This window comes from Fulmarus glacialis, unplaced genomic scaffold (assembly GCF_000690835.1).
Source record: "Fulmarus glacialis isolate BGI_N327 unplaced genomic scaffold, ASM69083v1 scaffold18872, whole genome shotgun sequence".
Lineage (NCBI taxonomy): Eukaryota > Metazoa > Chordata > Aves > Procellariiformes > Procellariidae > Fulmarus > Fulmarus glacialis.
This window is the reverse complement of record NW_009199965.1, coordinates 5543-24671: the sequence shown is the minus strand read 5'-3', so window position 1 is coordinate 24671 and position 19129 is coordinate 5543. Positions and strand designations below refer to the sequence as shown.

Here is a 19129-nt window from a genome sequence, read left to right as displayed (position 1 = left end):
GCCGCCGTTCTCCGGTAGCCGAGTCCCGAGGCACCTGCCCGGACACAGCGTGCGGCCCGGGGTGGTCAGCATCGACGTGCCCGAGGGCTGCTGCTGGAAGGCAGGCAGGCGGTCGAGATGGCTCGTTATGCCGTGCCGTCTAACGGGGGGGAGGAAGGCCCGTGACACACCTCCCTGACGGTTATGCCCGTAAGTAGGTGTAGGAAGGACCGACGTCCTTACCGTTAGTGAATTTTAAACTGAATTTTATCGGGGCTCTGCTTTAAATAGTTAAAACTATTAGTGGTTGGATCAGTAGAGCTTACTTTCTTTCAAGCAGTGCATCTATCAATTCCACCAAAAAACAGGCGATTTTATTTTTTAGCTAAGCAATGTGACAATTTCTAAGCAGTTAATAGAGCATTTAAAACAAGAAACAATGATGGTTTTGTCTGGTTATATAAAGTGTCACCACAGATTAGCAAGATTCTTGGTTTTTTCCATCCTCTGTCTGAATCCCTGAAGCTAAAATTAGAGAGGGAGAAAGCTGTTTTATTACGAGAGAGCTTGTTAGTGTATTTAAGTTAGTTTATGATTAAGACTGGTTTTTAGGACACTAAAAATGAAATTATTATTGTCTTGTCCACGTAGTTGAAAATCAGAAGACAAAAATTGTAAAGTATTTTGGGGATATTCTAGCTCAGCATATTTTTTTCTCCCCCAATTTGCCTCTAGTAAAATATTTGGTGAACAATTTATATTCTTAGTTAAGTATATTTGTATTAGTAAGATGCACTTCTAAAACTTCAAGTGTTTTGCAAAATAGTCATAGGAACTATCATGCTGTATTGGAACAGGGATGATATTTCTCTGGTAATTGCTCATCCCAGGTGCTTTAAAATGGCATATTTAGTGGGAACATGTTACTTTGAAACATGCAAAGAAAAGTATATTTTTTTTAAAAAAGTGCATGAAAACATGTGAGAAAACATTGCCAACAGGGAGCTTCCCTCATAATCCCTAATAATTAGGTATATGTTTGCATTCTGGTATGCCAAGTGGTTTATCTCCTGTTGGAAAACGCTCAATTACAGTTGCATAGTGCAGAAGTTAGTGGTAAAAATTGCTGATTCATTTTTATGAATGCCAGCAAACTTCTGGTAAAGATTTCCAGGCATTGTTGTATGACAGCGTCTTTCCCTTTGGTTTTATATTGTGCCCCCATAAAAGAGTTGGCATATAAATTTTCAAGTATTACCATTTGTTTGACAGTTTTGGACTTAGAGGAGTAAAAATTTACGTGGAATTCCACAAGCTGGTATGTGTTAGTGCTTAAAGAAAGCCTCTATTTTTTTGTTTCTATACTTAAGACAAAAACTGAACATCAGGATGAGTGGGAAAGATTTTCCATAAATAATTTTTTAGGTTTTTTTCCCTAACTGAAACATTTTTAAAGACTCATCTTCAAATCAAAATATGGTAACAACTCTTAATATTTGTAAGACTCACTGTTTGTAGAGGAAACTGAAAACATTCTTATGCAAAACTTTAGGTTTTATGTGTGATTTCTCAATGTTGGATTACTATTAAAAGTTATCACCTAGGATTTGGAGAATGCACTGATAAGTAACAGGGGAAAATACTCGTGTCCATTACTAAACAGGATTTTTTTTCTTTTTTTTTTTAAGTGCGTTAGTGGATGGCTGAAAGTTAGCTTGACCATTGAGTTGCTGAAATGTTTTGCTGCTTGAGAGCTGTGAGAAGGTATGGCATGTTGCTGACCTAATTTACCTTTAGCATATGTTTAAGTGTTTGCTTATGACTTGCATATATGTAAAACTGGTTTGGTAGTTTTGTTTAATGCTTATTTCTTTGGCTTTCTCATCTTTACAGCTTGAAGCTTTCAGCAGAGCATCCACAGTTGAAAATCCCCAAAAGCCATATGCTTGTCCTTGAGTGAGATCTTAAAAAGGCTCTCAACAAAACAAGGGTTTTAAAATAGCTTAATTACGAGAAAGTGGTACTCTAAATCTGAATGTGATATCCAATATATTACTGCATTATTGAGTTATTAAAGTTCAGTGTTTCAAAATGAGTGAATATATCTGTAATAATGAGCTTAATTTAACAGAGTTTTTCAGTGCCAAAGCTGTAAGCCAAAAAGTTAAACGTCAGAGAGATGTGAAGAAAAAGTAAAAAGAAAGCTGGAGGGAATTATTTAATCAATAAATTAAATCTGTCTTAGAGTACGATTGCATAATGTGTTCTAGTGGAGATTGTGTTTCATATCTTTCATGAAGTGGAGACGGCTGTCCTCGAAGTGGTTATGACCTTGATTTCAACACGAAGCCTTTCTCTGCTCTTCAAATCCAAATGAAGTTCTTGGAACAATCCTTGCTCCTTGTGAGCGAAGCCATAAGCATCTTTCTTGCATTTGCTCTCTCTGATTTCATTTTAATTCATTTATTTTGTCACTTCACTTGAAGGATGCCTCAGAGTTCTGTCTTTCACCTTCAGTGAATGAATTCTTCCTTCTGTCACGCAGACGAATTTTGGCCTTTGAGCGTTTCTCTTTTAAGCAAGTTCAAAATAGACTTTGGCTGGAATCCTGAGCCTTCCTACTAGCATGACAGTGTTGTTTAAATACAAAACAAGGGAACTGAAGTTAACCGTACTTGGCCATTTTTCTTGTAGAATACCAGATGGAAGTTTATGATTAATAAACTTGGAAGTATGATTAATAGTTTCCAGGTATGTTGGAACTTTTTTCCTAATTACTGGAAACGGCATGCAATGTAGCTCGAGAGTGGATGTGAGAAATGGTGTACGAATAAGGTGAAGAGAGAACAGAGCTCCTTACTTCCTCCTAGCAGCTGGATCTAGGAGGATGTGGGTTTCTTGCATGGCTGTTAATCAAAACTGCGATCAGATAGGTAGCTGGTTAATTTACTATTTTTTTTTTTTCCTTTGCTGGAAAGAATTTTCTTCCTTTTTACCACTTTGTGGCCACTTGCTACAAAAAAAAAAAAAAAGAAGAAGAAAAGTTCTGCTATTTTTTTCCTCAGCAAGATGACTATTTTGGTGTTTCCAGATGCAAAATGGTAAAGCATATGACCAAGTGGACTTTATCCAGTGTGCTTTGCTTTCTTTCTTGCCAGGTCAGGTAGAGGTTTTTTCCCTGCATCACTGAGCAACTCTGGCACGTTCTTGTCATGGAGAGCTTTTGCTCTCCATAAAAACATGATATTGCTGTGGTGCTTCGCCATCTCCTGCTATTTTGAGTATGATCATGGGCTATAGTGATGACTAGTCTTAGAGTCTTTCTCAGATGCAGCCAGCAAGGAGGTAGCAGTGTTTGCCAGTAACATATTTTGTCTTTTTTTAATTTTCCATTTAATCCACATGCATGAAAATTGTTTTTAGTCATAACAGTTTGAAATTCCATCAGTCGTATTACATTGCAGATTTTTTATTCCACTTTTCTACAAAAATGTCTCCTGTTTTCAGCAAGCTCACTTTTAAGACCTACTAATCAAATATTTGCCCACCTCTTGGGCAGAAAACATTAGCTTTAACTGCTTTCATGTTTCTAATTGAAGAGCTGAAGGTAAAATAAGGGTCATTGCATCTGCATCTGCTTGACAACTCAACTGTTGTTATTTACTCTACCATTTGCCAAAATGAAAAATACTGCTTATTGTCTGAGCACAAATTTGGGGATTTTTTCGATTTTTTTTTTTTTTTTTTAAAAATTGTGTTTTAATTTTTATTATTAATGAAAGCGGTCAGGAAATAGTCTCACGTGTTTTCTGTGTCCAGGACAATTATTTGGTCTAGGATGCTGAACAAATAACTCTTTGTAAAACAGTCTTTTATTAATAAAGTTTTTAGTTTTATGTGAATTGGAAGCAGCTTTGCCTCCAATCTGCCATATATTTTCCTACTAGGGGTTTGCAGTTTGGATGAATGATACTGTGAGGAGTGAAACAGCATTGTATTGCTTAACAGAGCAGAATCCTACCCTTCTGACTTGCAAACTAAAATGAACGTTAATCGCAGAGAAAATGGTTGGCCAATTGAATTTGTTAGCCTGTGAAACCAGCTAAAGGAGAAATCTGTTACTAAATATTTACCAATTCACATTTTCTTGCTGCCTTTATATAGACTGTCTCTGGATAATTAGTTTGCTAACCTGAATATCAGCTTTGAGCCATGGCAGGAAATTTTGGTAGTCTTTAATTGAGAGCTTGTTTTTCCTTCCATTTCAGTCTTCTGTTACACAAGTGTGCTCTTTGCAGAACTGTTGTTTAATTTGTGTGTAATTGGAGGTATTCAATTTTTTGTACTTTCTGAACTTCCTAGAACTTCTTCAAGTTAACTTTTCCTTCTGATCTTAGGTGAAACAATATTCTTTTCCTACCATTGAAATTTCTTTTAGTCCTTGTTTTCTTCTCTTTCAATGAAGATCAAAGGGCAAAAAAGCACTGTCTTTTTACTTGATGTCTTCTATAAGAGAGTATGTTTGGGGAAGTAGATTTTTTTTTTTTTTTTTTTTTTAAATGGGCACAAGTATGTGGACCTCAGAAACTAATGCAGAACTTCTTTTGATTGAATTGTGATTATTACTCCTGGGTAGAATTTAATACTCTTTTGGCACTGCTTGAAGAATATTGGGTTTGGCTTTTTAACTTGGAGGTTCAAAAGTATGTAAGGGTTGGCTTTTAAGAGCAGTTCAGCAATAGCTACAAAAAATACCACTAAAGCCAGTCTTGGCTGGCTTGACTGGGGAATTTTTATTTGAGCCTGCTTTGAAAAAATAGAGGAAAAAGTTACTGTACTTATTTACATGTCTTTAATCAGCCATTAACATCCACCATCTCTTGAACCTGTTGGATTTGCTCCATATAAATACAGCTTGGTGAGTCCCAAGGGGAAAAATTCAGCACTCAGACTTTTAATACTAGTTTTAAATGATTATATTTGCAACTGTGAATGTCTACTCCATTCTGTCACATTCTCATGTAATTTATATCAGTTTGTCACTTGATTGGTTGCATCATACATAAACATTTTATTACTTTATTAGGTTATGTCTGGAGAAGATATTGGTACAATGCATTCTTCAGTCAAGAACTTTGTCAGGAGCTGATGCCATCAATGCTCTCAGACCTTTCTATTTTGCTGTGCATCCAGATTTCTTTGGCCAGCATCCCAAAGAGAGGGTAAAAATCTTTCAGTGTGCTTTCTTTGTAAACGTGTCATATATCAAGGATAGAAATTTTCTGGTTTTTCTGCTGTCAGAGAAACAAAAGTAGTATTAGAATTTAATGTGGTTGTTACCAGAGAACAAAAAGATGCACTTTCTTTATTTTTAACAGGGATAGATCCCTTAAACATCCGTTATTTATTAGTCATATTTTCTGTTTAATTGTTATAAAGAAAATACTGAATCCTTCCAGTCTAATTTATAATACATGTTACTTGCTTTATCACTTTGAAATGCTGTGCATTGTATTTTAATCAATGGATTTCTTTAAGCTTGAAAACCTTAGAAGTGGTGTTTTGGAATGTACAGGAATGTACAAGTACATCATGCAATTTATTCATCCAAGATAATTATTCATTTATGCTGAGAGTATGAACTATATCACTACTTGTTAAGAGCAGCTGGCAGTTTGTAAAAATTAATTCTGCATGTAAGATCAAAAAGGTTTAGATGAAAAATGGCCAAATTCATCATCTATAATGTGGGGTTTTTTTTCTTTTTTTAAACAGGCAGTAAATGAAAACTCTCTGAAGAGGTTAAATGGCTACTTGGAGAATCTACAGAAACCGGGATTTCGCTCCTTTAAGCCAACTCCGCTTACTTTTTATGTAAGAGAAAGAGAACCAAACTCTTCTAATGTTCAAGAATCCTTCAGTGCTTCAGGTGCTTTTATATGGTGCAGAATGTATCTTCCTGTATTTAAATTCTTTCAAACCATTGCTTAGCCTTGTGCAGTAATAATGACTTTTCAACTGAATAAAATCCTGTCAAACCATGAAAATATGTCTTAGATCAGACAGCTAGGACTATCCCAAGTAATTAAATATCTTAAGCTTTAAAAAGCATTGAAAGAATGAGAGATTACAAAGTTGAGGTCAGGTTACAGTATGAGGAAGTAAAAAACATAGGTTGATGTAAATGATAATTTTTTCTGCTTTTAATAGCATTGTCATGTTTAACTGGAACAACAGTTGGGTCCTTGTTTTCATTTCAGGTAGTGTGTAGTACACAATGTCAGGGTGCTTGTAGGGTCAGTAGGAGCTTACTCTGTAAGCGGAAGTTGTATAATATCTGAAGCTTCATTTTTCCACGTTCTCTCTTAGCCTTGAGACTACAGAAAATACTGCCGAGTTCAGAATATTGGTTTTAATTAATTTTATTCTACGTATTTGTCTCTGATGTACAAATATGCCTTATCTAACAGATGAGTTTTATGTTCCTGCTAGTCAAAACACTTGAGCAAATTGTGAGGGACTCTAGTGCTAGAAAACAAAATAAGTCTGTTTTTCAAGAAAATAGTAGTGTTATGTCCAGTCTACTTAAAATAACAGTTGAACTGGCAGCTGTGTTCTGCTCTTGAGTCTAATGCTTGCTTGCTTTCTAATGGGGCAGTTAGGCCCAATAGCTGTGATGGGACTTAGTTTTAGCCAGCGTGCAGGCGTAATGTTGTGTTCTGAAGCTTGTGTTCATAACCTGTGAAGAGCTGTTGTAGTACTGCATTTCTATAGTAAATTATATCCAAAGTGATGATCAGTAATAACATGAATTGTGTAGAGCTGTTGGACAAAACTGCCACTGCTAAAGCAAAAGCATCCTTTTTTGGGTTATGCTGCATCTGTAACTAGGTTTCCAATTTGCCTAATGATTCGGATAGTTAAAACAGCTCTATTTATATTTTTGGACACATAACAGTTTTAAAGGTTAAACTGCATGTGAATTTTGCAGTGAGTATTGAAATAACAATATCATCATAATTTCCAACGATGTATGTCTTGTTTGGGTTCTTGTAAGATGAGAGAAATGTGAATGCATTTTTAATAATTTTAATTAAATAATACTAATTTTGTGGGACTTGTATTTTACAGGGTTTCGAGCAGTCAGTTTTACATTACATACTAGGGATCTCCTGAGCACAGTATTAGATATTCTCAACTCCTGCAGTTTATCTACAGAGCATATTCAAAGTTTGAATGTGAACTCTCAGCCCCACAAGGAAGCAAAAAGCACAGTGAACAGACCTATCAAATGGGATAAGACTTATTACTCATTTACTGGATTCAAGGATCCTGAGGAGGAACTAGAACAAGCCCAGAGAGTGGAAACAACTTTAATGTATGTAAGGCTTTTATTTAACTGGTATTTTGTAACCTAAATTGGTCTTATTCTAATGCTGAGTTTTTTAAAGGCAATCAATAAACATTCTGAACAATACAAAACTTTACTGTCCAACATGTAATTCTGTCACGCTTTTTATAATTAAAGAGAGTTCAGATGAGCTCCTGGAATAACTATAGTGCCAGCTAAGCTGAGGCATTTCTGCCCAGCATTCATGTTTGGTCAATCTAGTTTTGGTTGATCTAGTTTTTCAGTTTTGTGCAATATTGGTGGTGACTTAGGAGGCAGAGGATGCACTTGCTCCATATAGCTCCTTACCTCTTACAGGACTTCTGTAACGCAAAAATATACGGCTATTAACTTTATTGTTAGTATTTCATTATCACATTCTGTTGGTAGTGGGGTGGAGATAATACATGAAAACTAAGCTTAGAATGTTTTAATTTGCCAGATATCTTAGTGGGCTTCTGATTTGTTGTTCAGCATACCAACCTTAATATTTAAATTGCGGCAATTATAAATACTGAACTTGCATTAAATACAGGGTGTTGTGTATTAGAAGTTGATTGTAAAATCTGTATGTGCTCATTTTGGGGAAGGGTTAAAAATACTGCCTTGAAAAACTTTTTGTAACAATGAGACTTAGGTGCCATTCGAAATAAATGCAGAACTGTGGTGGTAGTATCTTCAGAGCAAAGAATACCCTTCATCCTGCCTAGCACCTCGCAAATCAAACTGCTATAATATATGCTACTGTAAAACACTTAACTGAGATTTAACATACTAGAGAATATTTTTACTTATTTTTACACATTCACAAGAAAGTTACATATTAACAGTCTGGTTTTAATACCTAGCCATTTGGCGTTGGGCCTCTCTTTTTGCTTCTGAGTTTGAATTTTTTTTGCTGAGAATACAATATGGGAATGGAAGTATTTGATTGTAAAAACAAGTGTATGAAAATAAGTTTATGCTATGAACAAAAGCTAAATCTCTGAGAGTAGCTTTTTCCTGGAAATAGAATGATCTATTTATTGAAAGTTTTAGATGTACTCCATGAGTCATGTTTGCCTGGTTGTGATTATTGACGAAAGAACTGTAAAACCTTGACCTGCTTAATCTGTGTTCGTCCCAGCTCTGTAAGACTTATCTAACTTAGCCCTTTAGTACTACCTCCCTTATTTAATAGTCTACTATGATCATTTTGATTGTTTTTGATTTTTTTTTAAAAGGCAGATGTGTGGGAACTTCTTTCATTAAAGCACTAAGTTCTGAAGCTGCCCCACTAAATCACAGTAATCTGCTGCTCTACACCTTTCACACCTCTAAGTCTTAGAGTTGTAACACTGTTAGTGGCTTTTGGTTCAGTTCGATTCCCTAGTGCCCCCCAAAGACATTAAGCGCCAGGTTTTCCTTTGTAAATATCTTAAGGTGAAGCATTTAGCAATTTCAGTTTCTGTCCTCTACTTTTAAAAAATCCCTTTACCTGGTAACTTGAAATAAAACGTTAATGTTAACAGTAAGAATTCAGTTAGTTGTACTGTTTGCATGAAAGGTAACATAGCATGCTTCTACTGTTGGGTTTTTTCCCTCCTCTTCTTTCAGATCCTGGCTAGATTATAATGAAGCAAGTGCAGTAAAAAAGCTGAAAAAGAGTTTGCCACTTAGAAAAGAACTAGAACGTTTAAAATTTGAACTCTCTCATCAACTCCAGCTCTCAGATATCAGGTAATAAACTAGATCAGTAGGACTTGCTTTAAGACAGTCAAAGCAAGGAAGTGTTGTGTGATACTATGTCATGAGCTTTAAAGGCTTATTCCAGTAAAACAGCAATATTTCATGTATGTAAAAGTGTTATTGCACTGATTAATATTTTTGTAGAAGAATTCTGTTGGGACAAAAGTTTCTTGTACAATCTGCTCAAAAAGACCTAGTATTTGTAACTAATAACGTAGGCTCCAGTTGAGGCAAATGTAAGCGCTTGAAATAGATCCTGCATGTATGCATTAGTTTGGGTGTTTTGCTGGATAAAATTGCTCTTCCTGAGTTCAAGTGAATATCTACAAAGGTAACCATATTGGCAGTGAAATGCAACTTTGCACATGGTACATATTGACATCCTGTGAAGGCTTAATAAAAGTGTTGTTCTTTCTAGTGTTGTTTCCCACAGTCCAGAGGAGGATATTTGTTTGCTTGAAAGAGCTGAGTGAAGTTGGTGATCTTGATTCTTCAGAATATTTTCCAGAAAATAATTTATGATCCTTTTTAAAATTTTCTGCCTTTGAATGAGGATGTTCTGAAGTGGGATATTCAGGATGGGAAAATGGCAGTGAGGGTATTCAGCAATGGAAAAATAAACTTTGGGGGATTATTTCAAGGACTAGTCTGTTAAGTTCTTCTTTTAACCAGGAAAAAGAGAGTTGGAGCTTCTGAAATCATGCTTTTGTTCCTTTCACCGTGTAAAAGACCCTGGCTTCCATTAAGCTGAAGCCAGTTTTTTCGAACACAATTTCTAATCCTTTGCAACTGTGCTGTGGTGGGGGTTTTTAAGTTTCTGAAACAGTCTTCAGTATTAAATGCGTAGATTTGGGTTTTTTCATGGCTTGTATTTAATTTTCTTACGGTTTGTGCTTTTAAAATACACTAAAACTATTGTGTTCCATGAAGAGTTATTAACCTTCGAAGCGTTATATTGTCATAATTCAGAAAAGAATGTGAGTGTCAGAGATCTGACAAGTATCTTAATAGGAAACTACTACTTGTGATCCTGCAGCCTGATGCTAGTGTTCAGAGGTTTGAAAAAATAACGGGGTCACTGCCTTTATTCCATGTATAAGTTTACGACAACTGAAGAAAAGGTAGGATATATAAGCCACCTTTTTACGTTCCTGTCTGGTGCTACTGAAAGCAAAGTGATACTGCTAGGTAACAGTAAATAGTTATTAGAATGACTTGCATTATAATAGATTGAATTGCCTCGTGAGCGCTGTGGCACAGTGCCATTCTCTGCATCCCAAAGGGTGGGGTTTTGCCAGTTAGGTTTCCCTTAAATGAGATGATGTGGGTTGACCCCAGCCAGCAGCTAAGCACCCTCACAGCCAATTGCTCATACACCCCCAACAGGATGGGGGGAAGAGAATAGGAAGAGCAAAAGCAAGAAAACTCATGGATCAAGGTAGAAGTTTAATAGGTGAAGTGAAGCAAAGCTGTGCGTTCAAGCAAAGCAAAAGGAGGAATTAATTCGCTACTCCCCATCAGCAGGCAGGTGTTTAGCCCCTTCTGGAAAGCAGGGCCTCAGCATGTGTAATGCTTGCTTGGGAAGACAAACGCCAGAACCACGAGGGTCCTCCCTTCTCCTTTCCCTGAGCATTTATTGCTGAGAATGACACCGTATGGTCTGGAATATCCCTTTGGTCAGTTGGAGTCACCTGTCCTGGCTGTGTCCCCTTCCAGCTTCTTGCCCACCTCAGCCTACTCACTGATGAAGGGGGGCAGAGTGGGAAGAAAAAGCGGAAGCCTGGACACTCTGCTAGCACTGCACAGTAGCTAAAACAGTGGTGTTTCAGTAAAACACTGTTTCGGTAAAAAATACAAAACACAGGGGTGCTATGAAGAAAATTAACTCCATCCCAGACAGACCCAGTACAATAAGGGAATGGTAATTTCCCATTTTGAGACAGTTTTATATCAGCTAGAAGTTTGTAAAAGGATGTAATTTTTCAGTACACTGGGACAACTTCACAATTTAAATGCTTTTTGAAATTTAGTTAGGAGTTTGTCTGATCTGTCTTTGATGGAAGAGATGTCAAAACTATGTGTATTAAAGTCACCAATGTAACACGTGGCTCCTGTATGGTTTAATAAGCAAGTTACCACTGGAATCATAGTAATGTTTTGAGCTAGAAACTCAAAGGAGAAGGAAAAAAAAAAAAAACCAGAGTCAATGTCCTTACGGACAGTATTTGCTCCTCTAGACAAACATTACAGTGTACAAACAAACTGCATGCCACATGACTGAACCAAATACTGGGTTGTCTGTTGCTATTTACTTACTAACCCCATTATTGTTGGGGGAGAGATTTGCAAGTTCTGTCTATCAGGTTTTATATTTATTTTTCCTATACCTGGTTTTACTCCCTTTTTTTTTTTTTTTGCACTCGCTTTAAGAAAGACTGAAATTTTATTTAGGCTTTTTATCTGTTCAAATAGCATATGACACGAACAGCTTTTCAGTGGGCCTTTGCTTTTATTACTGTTTGGAGTGCTATTTTGAATTGTTTGTGTTATAAGGCTTTCAGCTGCATCTCAACTTCTGCGATTTCTTTTTTTTTTTTTTAAATAATGTTGAGAATGAAATGCTTTCAATTATATTTTTATTTAGGTGGCAGAGAAGCTGGGGTATTGCTCACCGCTGTAGCCAACTACACAGTCTAGGTCGCTTAGTCCAACAGAGACCTGAAGTATTAAAGAATGTTAAAGGTATTTCTGTTGCTTGTTTCATACATCCTAATATAGGATTGATTCAAAGATGAGCATGAGTCTTCTGTGACAAGGGAGCTCTAGTTCTTTTCACAAATGCTTTTGATAACTGCAAAAACAAACCTGCCAGGCTTACTGAAAAGCTGGTGAGAACTTACGTTTTAAGCTACCGGGTGTTTTTTTAAAGTGACCTTTCCTTATAGTGTATTCGCTACACTCAGCTTCTAATTTACTTCTTAATAAATGCAAACTGAGCGTGTTGAAGGCACTAGACTTAGTACTAACAATGAAAGAAAAAAATCCAGACTGAACCTCTGAAAGGGTGGAGGTAGCAATAGATTGTAACCCATGGTAGATTAAAGACAAAAATGCGAACTCCCTTCTGAAGAGTCAATATAAGGAGGCCTTACTAGAATGCCTTTAAAATTGTATTGTCTTCTCTTATCATGCATGTTCCATAGAATACCTATATTAAAGTCTGTATTTTCGCACGAAAAACTAAAATATTCTGTAAACCTGACCTACCTTTCTTCTCATACAGCTGTTTGACCTGTGGCAGTAGCTGTTGCCTTTAATTGTAACTCCACATTTTATGCCTGTCTGCAGATGCTCAGTTTTGAGTGGCTTTCCTTTGAGGGTTCACCTAATCCTTTGTCAAAAGACAGAGTGGGTAGGATAATAAGTAGTAGTTTTAAATTGTATCAAGTTTCAAATTAGTTTTTTACCTAAGCGTGCTAAAGATTTAAAGTGCTAGAGAAGTCTGTCTTGTGAACTTCTTGTAGTCTCATCATTGAAGATCTTTAATAATACACTGGACAAATACCTGTCAGTAATTATACAAGTAGAGTTGATACTGCGTTGGGGTACAAGGATCCATTAGATGTCTTAAAGTCAGTGTTGCTCTTTCTTAAGGATTTTGGAAAACTGATTTCTGAGAGCCAGAGCTTCTATTTAAGCCTTGTCTTGTAGATTAATACATCATACTGAAGACTTTTGTGGAAGCGTATTTTGATAAATAGTTGCCTGTGCTTTTACCCTAAAGAATTCTTGAGGAGCTTTGTACTTCACTTAAAAGCCATACTCAGACTCAAAACTGATTTGTCCCCCCAAAAGTAAACCTAGTTATTACACTTTTGTTGTCTGTATTCTTTCTTTAAAAAAAGAGCAAAAATTTAATGTGAAAGCGTTTCTTACAGCTTGCGTGTTGCAGAGAGTTCTGTGGAAGTAGTGTTGAATGGCTGTGCTAATAGTTCTTTGACCAACCTTTATTTATATATATTTTAAGCATATAGCATATATTTCCTTCTGTATACGTGATTTGTACAGATTCTTTGAATATGCTGTCTGCTGAGATTTTCTCTTATTTTAAAAGTAGTCTTTGTGAGAAAAACGTCCAATTAACTAAAATCTATCAAGTTTAAACAAGGAGAAGGCAAATGCTAGGTAAGGTTTGTATGAAAAAAGTTCTTGAACTGGAGTTTTCAAGAATCACTCTTTCAAATTTTGAGAATAACAAAAGCACCTACTCATGTGTGTTTGTGCTGCAGAAATGTGTTGCTTGTAACATGTTAGTAGCATAGTTAAGCCTTAAATAATTGTGGGAATAATTGCAATAACCCAAATTAGTAAAGAGCTTTGTTCAATCTTTAGGACGCACGGTGGTATTTACAGACCGTTCAGGTATGAGTGCAGCAGGCCACATAATGCTCGGGACCATGGATGTTCACCAACACTGGACCAAAGTAAGAAGCTTTTCAAGTAAATGATAATGCCTCTTGTTATGACATCCTTTTTTAAACTATAACCAAAATATTAATTGATGCAGATAACTGATGAGTAATTTCAAGCAAACACATAGCTACTATGTTTAGCGTAACTGTGTACATTGCATTCTAAATTTAATCCTGTGATACACTGTTACTAAAAACAATCTTTGTCAGATCTTTACTGCTGCTTTCACTAACAAATGAGTCCTACCCCTGATTAGATATAAAGAAGACTAATTTGTTATGCAGCGTTCCAGTCTATGCAATGAGCTCTGGCAGGATATTTCACAATCCATAAAGAACTCATTCCCATGAATAATTTAGGAATTTTATTCAGATTTTTTGTAAAAATGGGACTTAAAGGGAGTTGTGAAGTGATCATTTCAGTCAATGGCTGCTAACCAACCTTGTCACTCCACTTTGTTCTTTTAGGCAGATGATGTGGATGTTGCAGAAATTTATCTTTAGTGACTATGCGAATTCTGCTGCTGCTTGTGTAAAGTTCGGAGTTGACAAGCTTTCTAGCGTCCTAAATGATAAAGTTTTATATGCAAAGGAACACAAATAAAATATATAGAGATATCAGCATGTCACTTAAGGAAATTTTGTTGGATCTTGGTTACTGAAATATTATTGATAGTTCTATCAAAAATATTTCTTTGTAAAGGAGATAATTGGTGGAATTTCATAGTTGGGAATTTCACCCAGCTAGAATATCAGAATATTCTATTTGTGTATTCCAATCAACGAATAATACGAAAATTTAGCACTCAATCCAAAGCTTTCTCTGGTGGTAGTTTGAATTTTTGCCTGTGTATGTTTCACTGAGGGAGAAGACAAACCATGGTTTGTTAATGTGAATGATTTACAAAGAACTTAAACTGAGAAAAAGGAATTTAATGCAAAACTCTCTACTCTGAGATTTGAGAGTGTTGATAGTCATTGGAATAAAAGTGTTCTTGTGATTAATACTAAAATAAACGCTGACTTCCTTGAAAAGAGAAATGCTTTCTCTTTCTAAACTTTGCTGAGGGGTTTTCTGAACGGGTCATATATCCGCACAAAGTATTTTGCAGATGGGGCAATGTGTGTAGTTAGTTGTGGTGATGGTATTTGCTTTGGACGACAAAGGAGAGGTATGTATTTGAAGCTGAAATCAAAGGCTTTTTATTTTAAAATGCACTGAAGATCATGTTAAATGATACACAGAAAAAGTCAGTGAAAATCTTCATGAGGTTGGTTAGCTGCTTGGTTTTTAGAGTGCTGAACTTTTTTGTCCAATTCTAACCCATTTTGGAAAGCAGTCCTAAGTGCTATTACTTTTTTTTTTTGTCACTAATTGTTAGAAAAGGGAAGCAGTAGAATAGTGTCCAAGTCAATCTGTAGAATGCTTGGTCAGAGGTACAATATTTAGAGGATTTTCACAGTTTTTCTCTATAACGAATACAAATGCTCAACCAATGGATTTTATTGTGCCAAAAGCTGTTCTGATTCTACTACTCTCTGGGGTTTCTAAAGAGATTATTCTGAAATCACTTGACTTGTTCCAGCAGCTGTATTTTTTAATATGGAAAACTATGTTGTAGTAATAACTGGGTAGATGGTAAGTGGTGACTACTGCTGCAGACTTCCCCTTTTCACCTGTTGCCCTGTTCCAGCCTTCTCCCTATCACACCTTCTATGTCTCAACTCACAAGTCTGATCACTTCTTAACCTTTTCTGGTATAGGTTTTGTAGATTAGAGATATGGTACCTTCCTCCTTTCTCCTCTCCCTTCAGACTCAAGACAAGCTAGGTTATTATCCAAGCCCTTGGAAAGAACTAGTTCCAGCAACAGAGACTTCTCTTTTTTGAGAATTGCTATAAATTAGGCTGGCAAAAGCACTTTTGACTGTATGTGGAATAGTTCTACCACTATAACTGTGGTGATAGACATTTTATATAGGCCTCAGATTATAATTTTTTTTTTATCTGGGACTATTAATTTCTGTATATATAGAGAAAGAGGACATCCATCAATCTTGTTAAGGTCTTTTGGTGCCTTTATAGTGTACATACTGAAAATACTTCCGAGTTTATTCCATTATATCTTGCCCCAAAATGTATATACTTGATATTTCTGATTTTTGGTATTCTTTAATTATTTTTTTTCCCTTGGGTTCCATGTTTGCATTGTTAAGTGTCTCTTCTTTTATAGTTTCTTGTTATTTTTTTCATTTCTTAAAATTAAGTTTTATGCTTTGTAACATAGGAAATGTTTGTTTGTGTGCGCACAGATTTTTGAGAGATTGCCAAATTATTATAAACTTCAAAAAAGGCTGCTGTTCTTGGAAGATCGGATAAGCCAGCTTCTGGGAGGCATACAAGTAATATATATTGAAGAACTGCAACCCCTGTTGACTCTAGAAGAGTACTACGAGACTCTGGACTCTTTCTATAATAAATTACGTGACAGTAGACTACCTTTTCATCCTCGCAGTCTGCGAGGCTTGCAAATGATTCTGGAAAGGTAGGTATTTGCAGGAAAGGTTTCTTCCTTTTAGAGCTTTTACTCTTTTTTTTTTTTTTTTTTTTTTTTTGTTACGCTGATTATTGCTCTTACTGAGAAGAAAAGTAATATAATCTCAGATTTTCATTATGTCAAGGTCTTTTTGTTTCTAAAGGTTTTAAGTGCCTTTTTATGGGTTAAGAAGGAATCAGACTGAAGAAAATCCTGCTTAATTTCATTCGAGTGAGAGTCAAAGTTCTGTCTTTATCTTACAGTGTTGTGCTGGGTAAAATCAAAGGTTTTGTGCTGTCAGGTCAACACTCAGCTGTGTGTATGATGGTGCTGCTGTTTATGTATTTTGAGTATTGTTGACAGTTGCTTTTGAAATATAATTTTAAAAAAGCTTTATGTATGATGCTTCTGTATTCTCATGAGCCAAACTTTATTAATTTTTTACCAATTATTCTGATTGTGATTAATTGATACTCTTTTATCTTCAGAATTCATTCTGAAAGTAATTAATGTATATACTTGTGTTAAAAAAAAAAAAAAAAAAGGCCTTGTTTTTTACTTCCATCATGTTTCATTAGTGACAGATATGCACCAAGCTTACATGAATTTGGACACTTTATGATCCCAACAGTCTGTGATCCAGCAACCCTTCAATGGTTTATTTTTGCCAAAGCACAGGAAGCAAGAGAGAATCTGAAAAGAAAGGAGGAGTAAGTGTTCATGTTACTCAATATATTTAGCTCATGAAAATATTTGTGTGTCATATGTTTTATTTGGAGGAGGAGGAGAACTTTGAAAAATGTATTCATCCTCTTTTGGTGGGAAAAAACTTCTGTTCATAAAATAGAACTTTACCCATCAGCTTTACTAACTCAAAAATTTCAGTATTCAGTGAACACAAACAGTTCTTAGAAAATACTCATCCTTCACCTTGTAGAAACAGTTGTATTTTATTCAGAAATAAAAGATCTTTGCTTACAAGACAAAATTACATAGTTTCTTTACAATTACATCCCCAAAGGAGAGGTGGGTTTTTTGTAAGGAAGAGACCTTTTTATTGAATAAGAAGACAACAAACTTCTATTAATGTTATTTACATTGTGACAAGAAAGCAGTAAAATCTAAACTAAAAATAACTGAGACCGACTAGAGAATTATTCTTTCTAGTTGTTTGTCAGTTAGTTGAGGAAAAGATTAGTTAGCACCTAACAAGGGGAAGAAAAAAAATTGGAATAGAATGACGAGAGAAATACTTCCTTGGTACTCTTTCACAGATGCGAGTGAGATGAGAGAGGTGACAATAGCGAGTCATAGTACCATACTTAATATTAAGTCCATGACTTGCAATAGCCATCAGAACTGTAAATTTTGTTCTTGAATTTGTATGTTGTATGTCTTTGAGGATTAAGAGCATGAAGTAGAGATACTGGTTTTATTTTTAATGAAATACTGTGATAGGTAACTGGGTATTACTGTCCTTTTAGAGGTTGTTACTGCAAGTTTATTCTTCTGCTTTGGAAAGCTTTTAATGAATTGTTGAAATACCACACTGTCGTGAGTGTATACATGATGTATAGATCCAGATATTTTTTTGTGAAGGTTATTTTAGGCATGAGTCTTGCTGAAGGCTTTATGGTTTTAGCATTTAGTATGCATCAGGTGATTGTACCTGTCATCTGTTGGTTTTGATGACATGTAGAGTACTGGTCTTAGTTAAGAAGACAGAGTAGTTATTAACATGATTTTATTCTTAAAGCTTTTTTTATTCTTAACACTTTCAAGTTATTTAATTTCATCACTTGCATTAAAATGGAGCCTCATAGGATTTTTATTTTGGTATTTTTCCCTGTTACCTGGTGAGCAAACAAATGTCATGGTGCAGGCTTTCAAATGTGACTCTGTAGGCATGCTGTTGCCCATAGCCAGAGAAGCATGTTCAGTCTAGCCTCTGAGCTAGACGTGGGTATCAACCTGCACAAAAATCTCAGCTGTACCATAGCTGTACATGAAGTGACACCTTTGTTTACATGAATATAACCTACAAATATACTTATTTCAAGGGTTTTTTTTTAAGAGATTAAGTTCTAATTTTGTCACTGTACATTGTCTTCATTTGCTAGGATGATGATTTCAGAAAAAGAGCTAATCGATACTTCCACTGAAAAATTTTCTTTGGATCGGCTGTATAAGGAGCCCAGTGTTTCCAGTGCACAGATGATAGATTGTTGTAAGCGACTGCTAGAAGAATCGTTGCCGTACCTACAAGGCATGCATCTTTGCATTTCGCATTTCTACTCTGTGCTGCACGATGGAGACCTGTGTATACCTTGGAACTGGAAAAACTGAGGACATATCTGATAATCAGATGAATTGTTTATTTTCTGTAAGAGGCTATAAATATGAATGTTTTTAAGAGTAAATTATTTAAATCTGTATTTTGATATCAGTATTCAACCCACAGATTTTTTCTAACTGCTGCTCAGAAAGGATTGGAGTCCTAGACAATTTGCACAATGCACAGTATTGCCAGTTCTGGGAAAGACATCTGTACATTCTCCATACTACTATAGGAGTCCCAGTGTATGGTAGCAGTTGTGAAACCGCATTTTTGTAGTGTATTATGAAAATACATTAAATTGCAAGTCTGCAAAAATGTGCATGTGTGTTTTTAATACACACAAATATTGCCAGATAGATCATCATAAATAGTGTACTACTCAAACCAGAAGTTACATGCTATCTTAAGGGATTCACTGAATGCAGAAGTTGAGTACGTAAGTTATCTCGTGGCAATATTGGCATTTCATATTGCTACCTATTACTGAATAAAAAAAAAAAGACAAGGGAAAAAACATCAGAGTATTTCTGCTTTGCAGAAGAAAGCGGTACATTAACTTAGTCTCTACAGTAGAGTTTCATGTGCTGGTTCAATATTGTTGCCTTAGAATTTCAAAATATGCCAGTTGTAGTGTCTGCAGTTACTTTAAAGGAGATGGCATTCTCTGTTTTCCAGCATTTGCTCCA

General features: G+C 35.7%; 1 protein-coding gene across 1 annotated transcript; it reads left to right on the top strand.

The window, feature by feature from the left end:
- The first annotated feature begins 1632 nt into the window (after positions 1 to 1632).
- TCAIM (T cell activation inhibitor, mitochondrial) lies at positions 1633 to 18758 on the top strand. The gene is made up of 10 exons (XM_009573429.1): positions 1633 to 1743; positions 5066 to 5201; positions 5755 to 5908; positions 7111 to 7357; positions 8966 to 9088; positions 11742 to 11839; positions 13490 to 13581; positions 15882 to 16114; positions 16684 to 16815; positions 18226 to 18758. Exons 1-10 carry the CDS (start codon positions 1715 to 1717, stop codon positions 18449 to 18451), a joined length of 1470 nt encoding a protein of 489 aa, XP_009571724.1. The 5' UTR covers positions 1633 to 1714; the 3' UTR covers positions 18452 to 18758.
- The last annotated feature ends 371 nt before the right edge of the window (positions 18759 to 19129 follow it).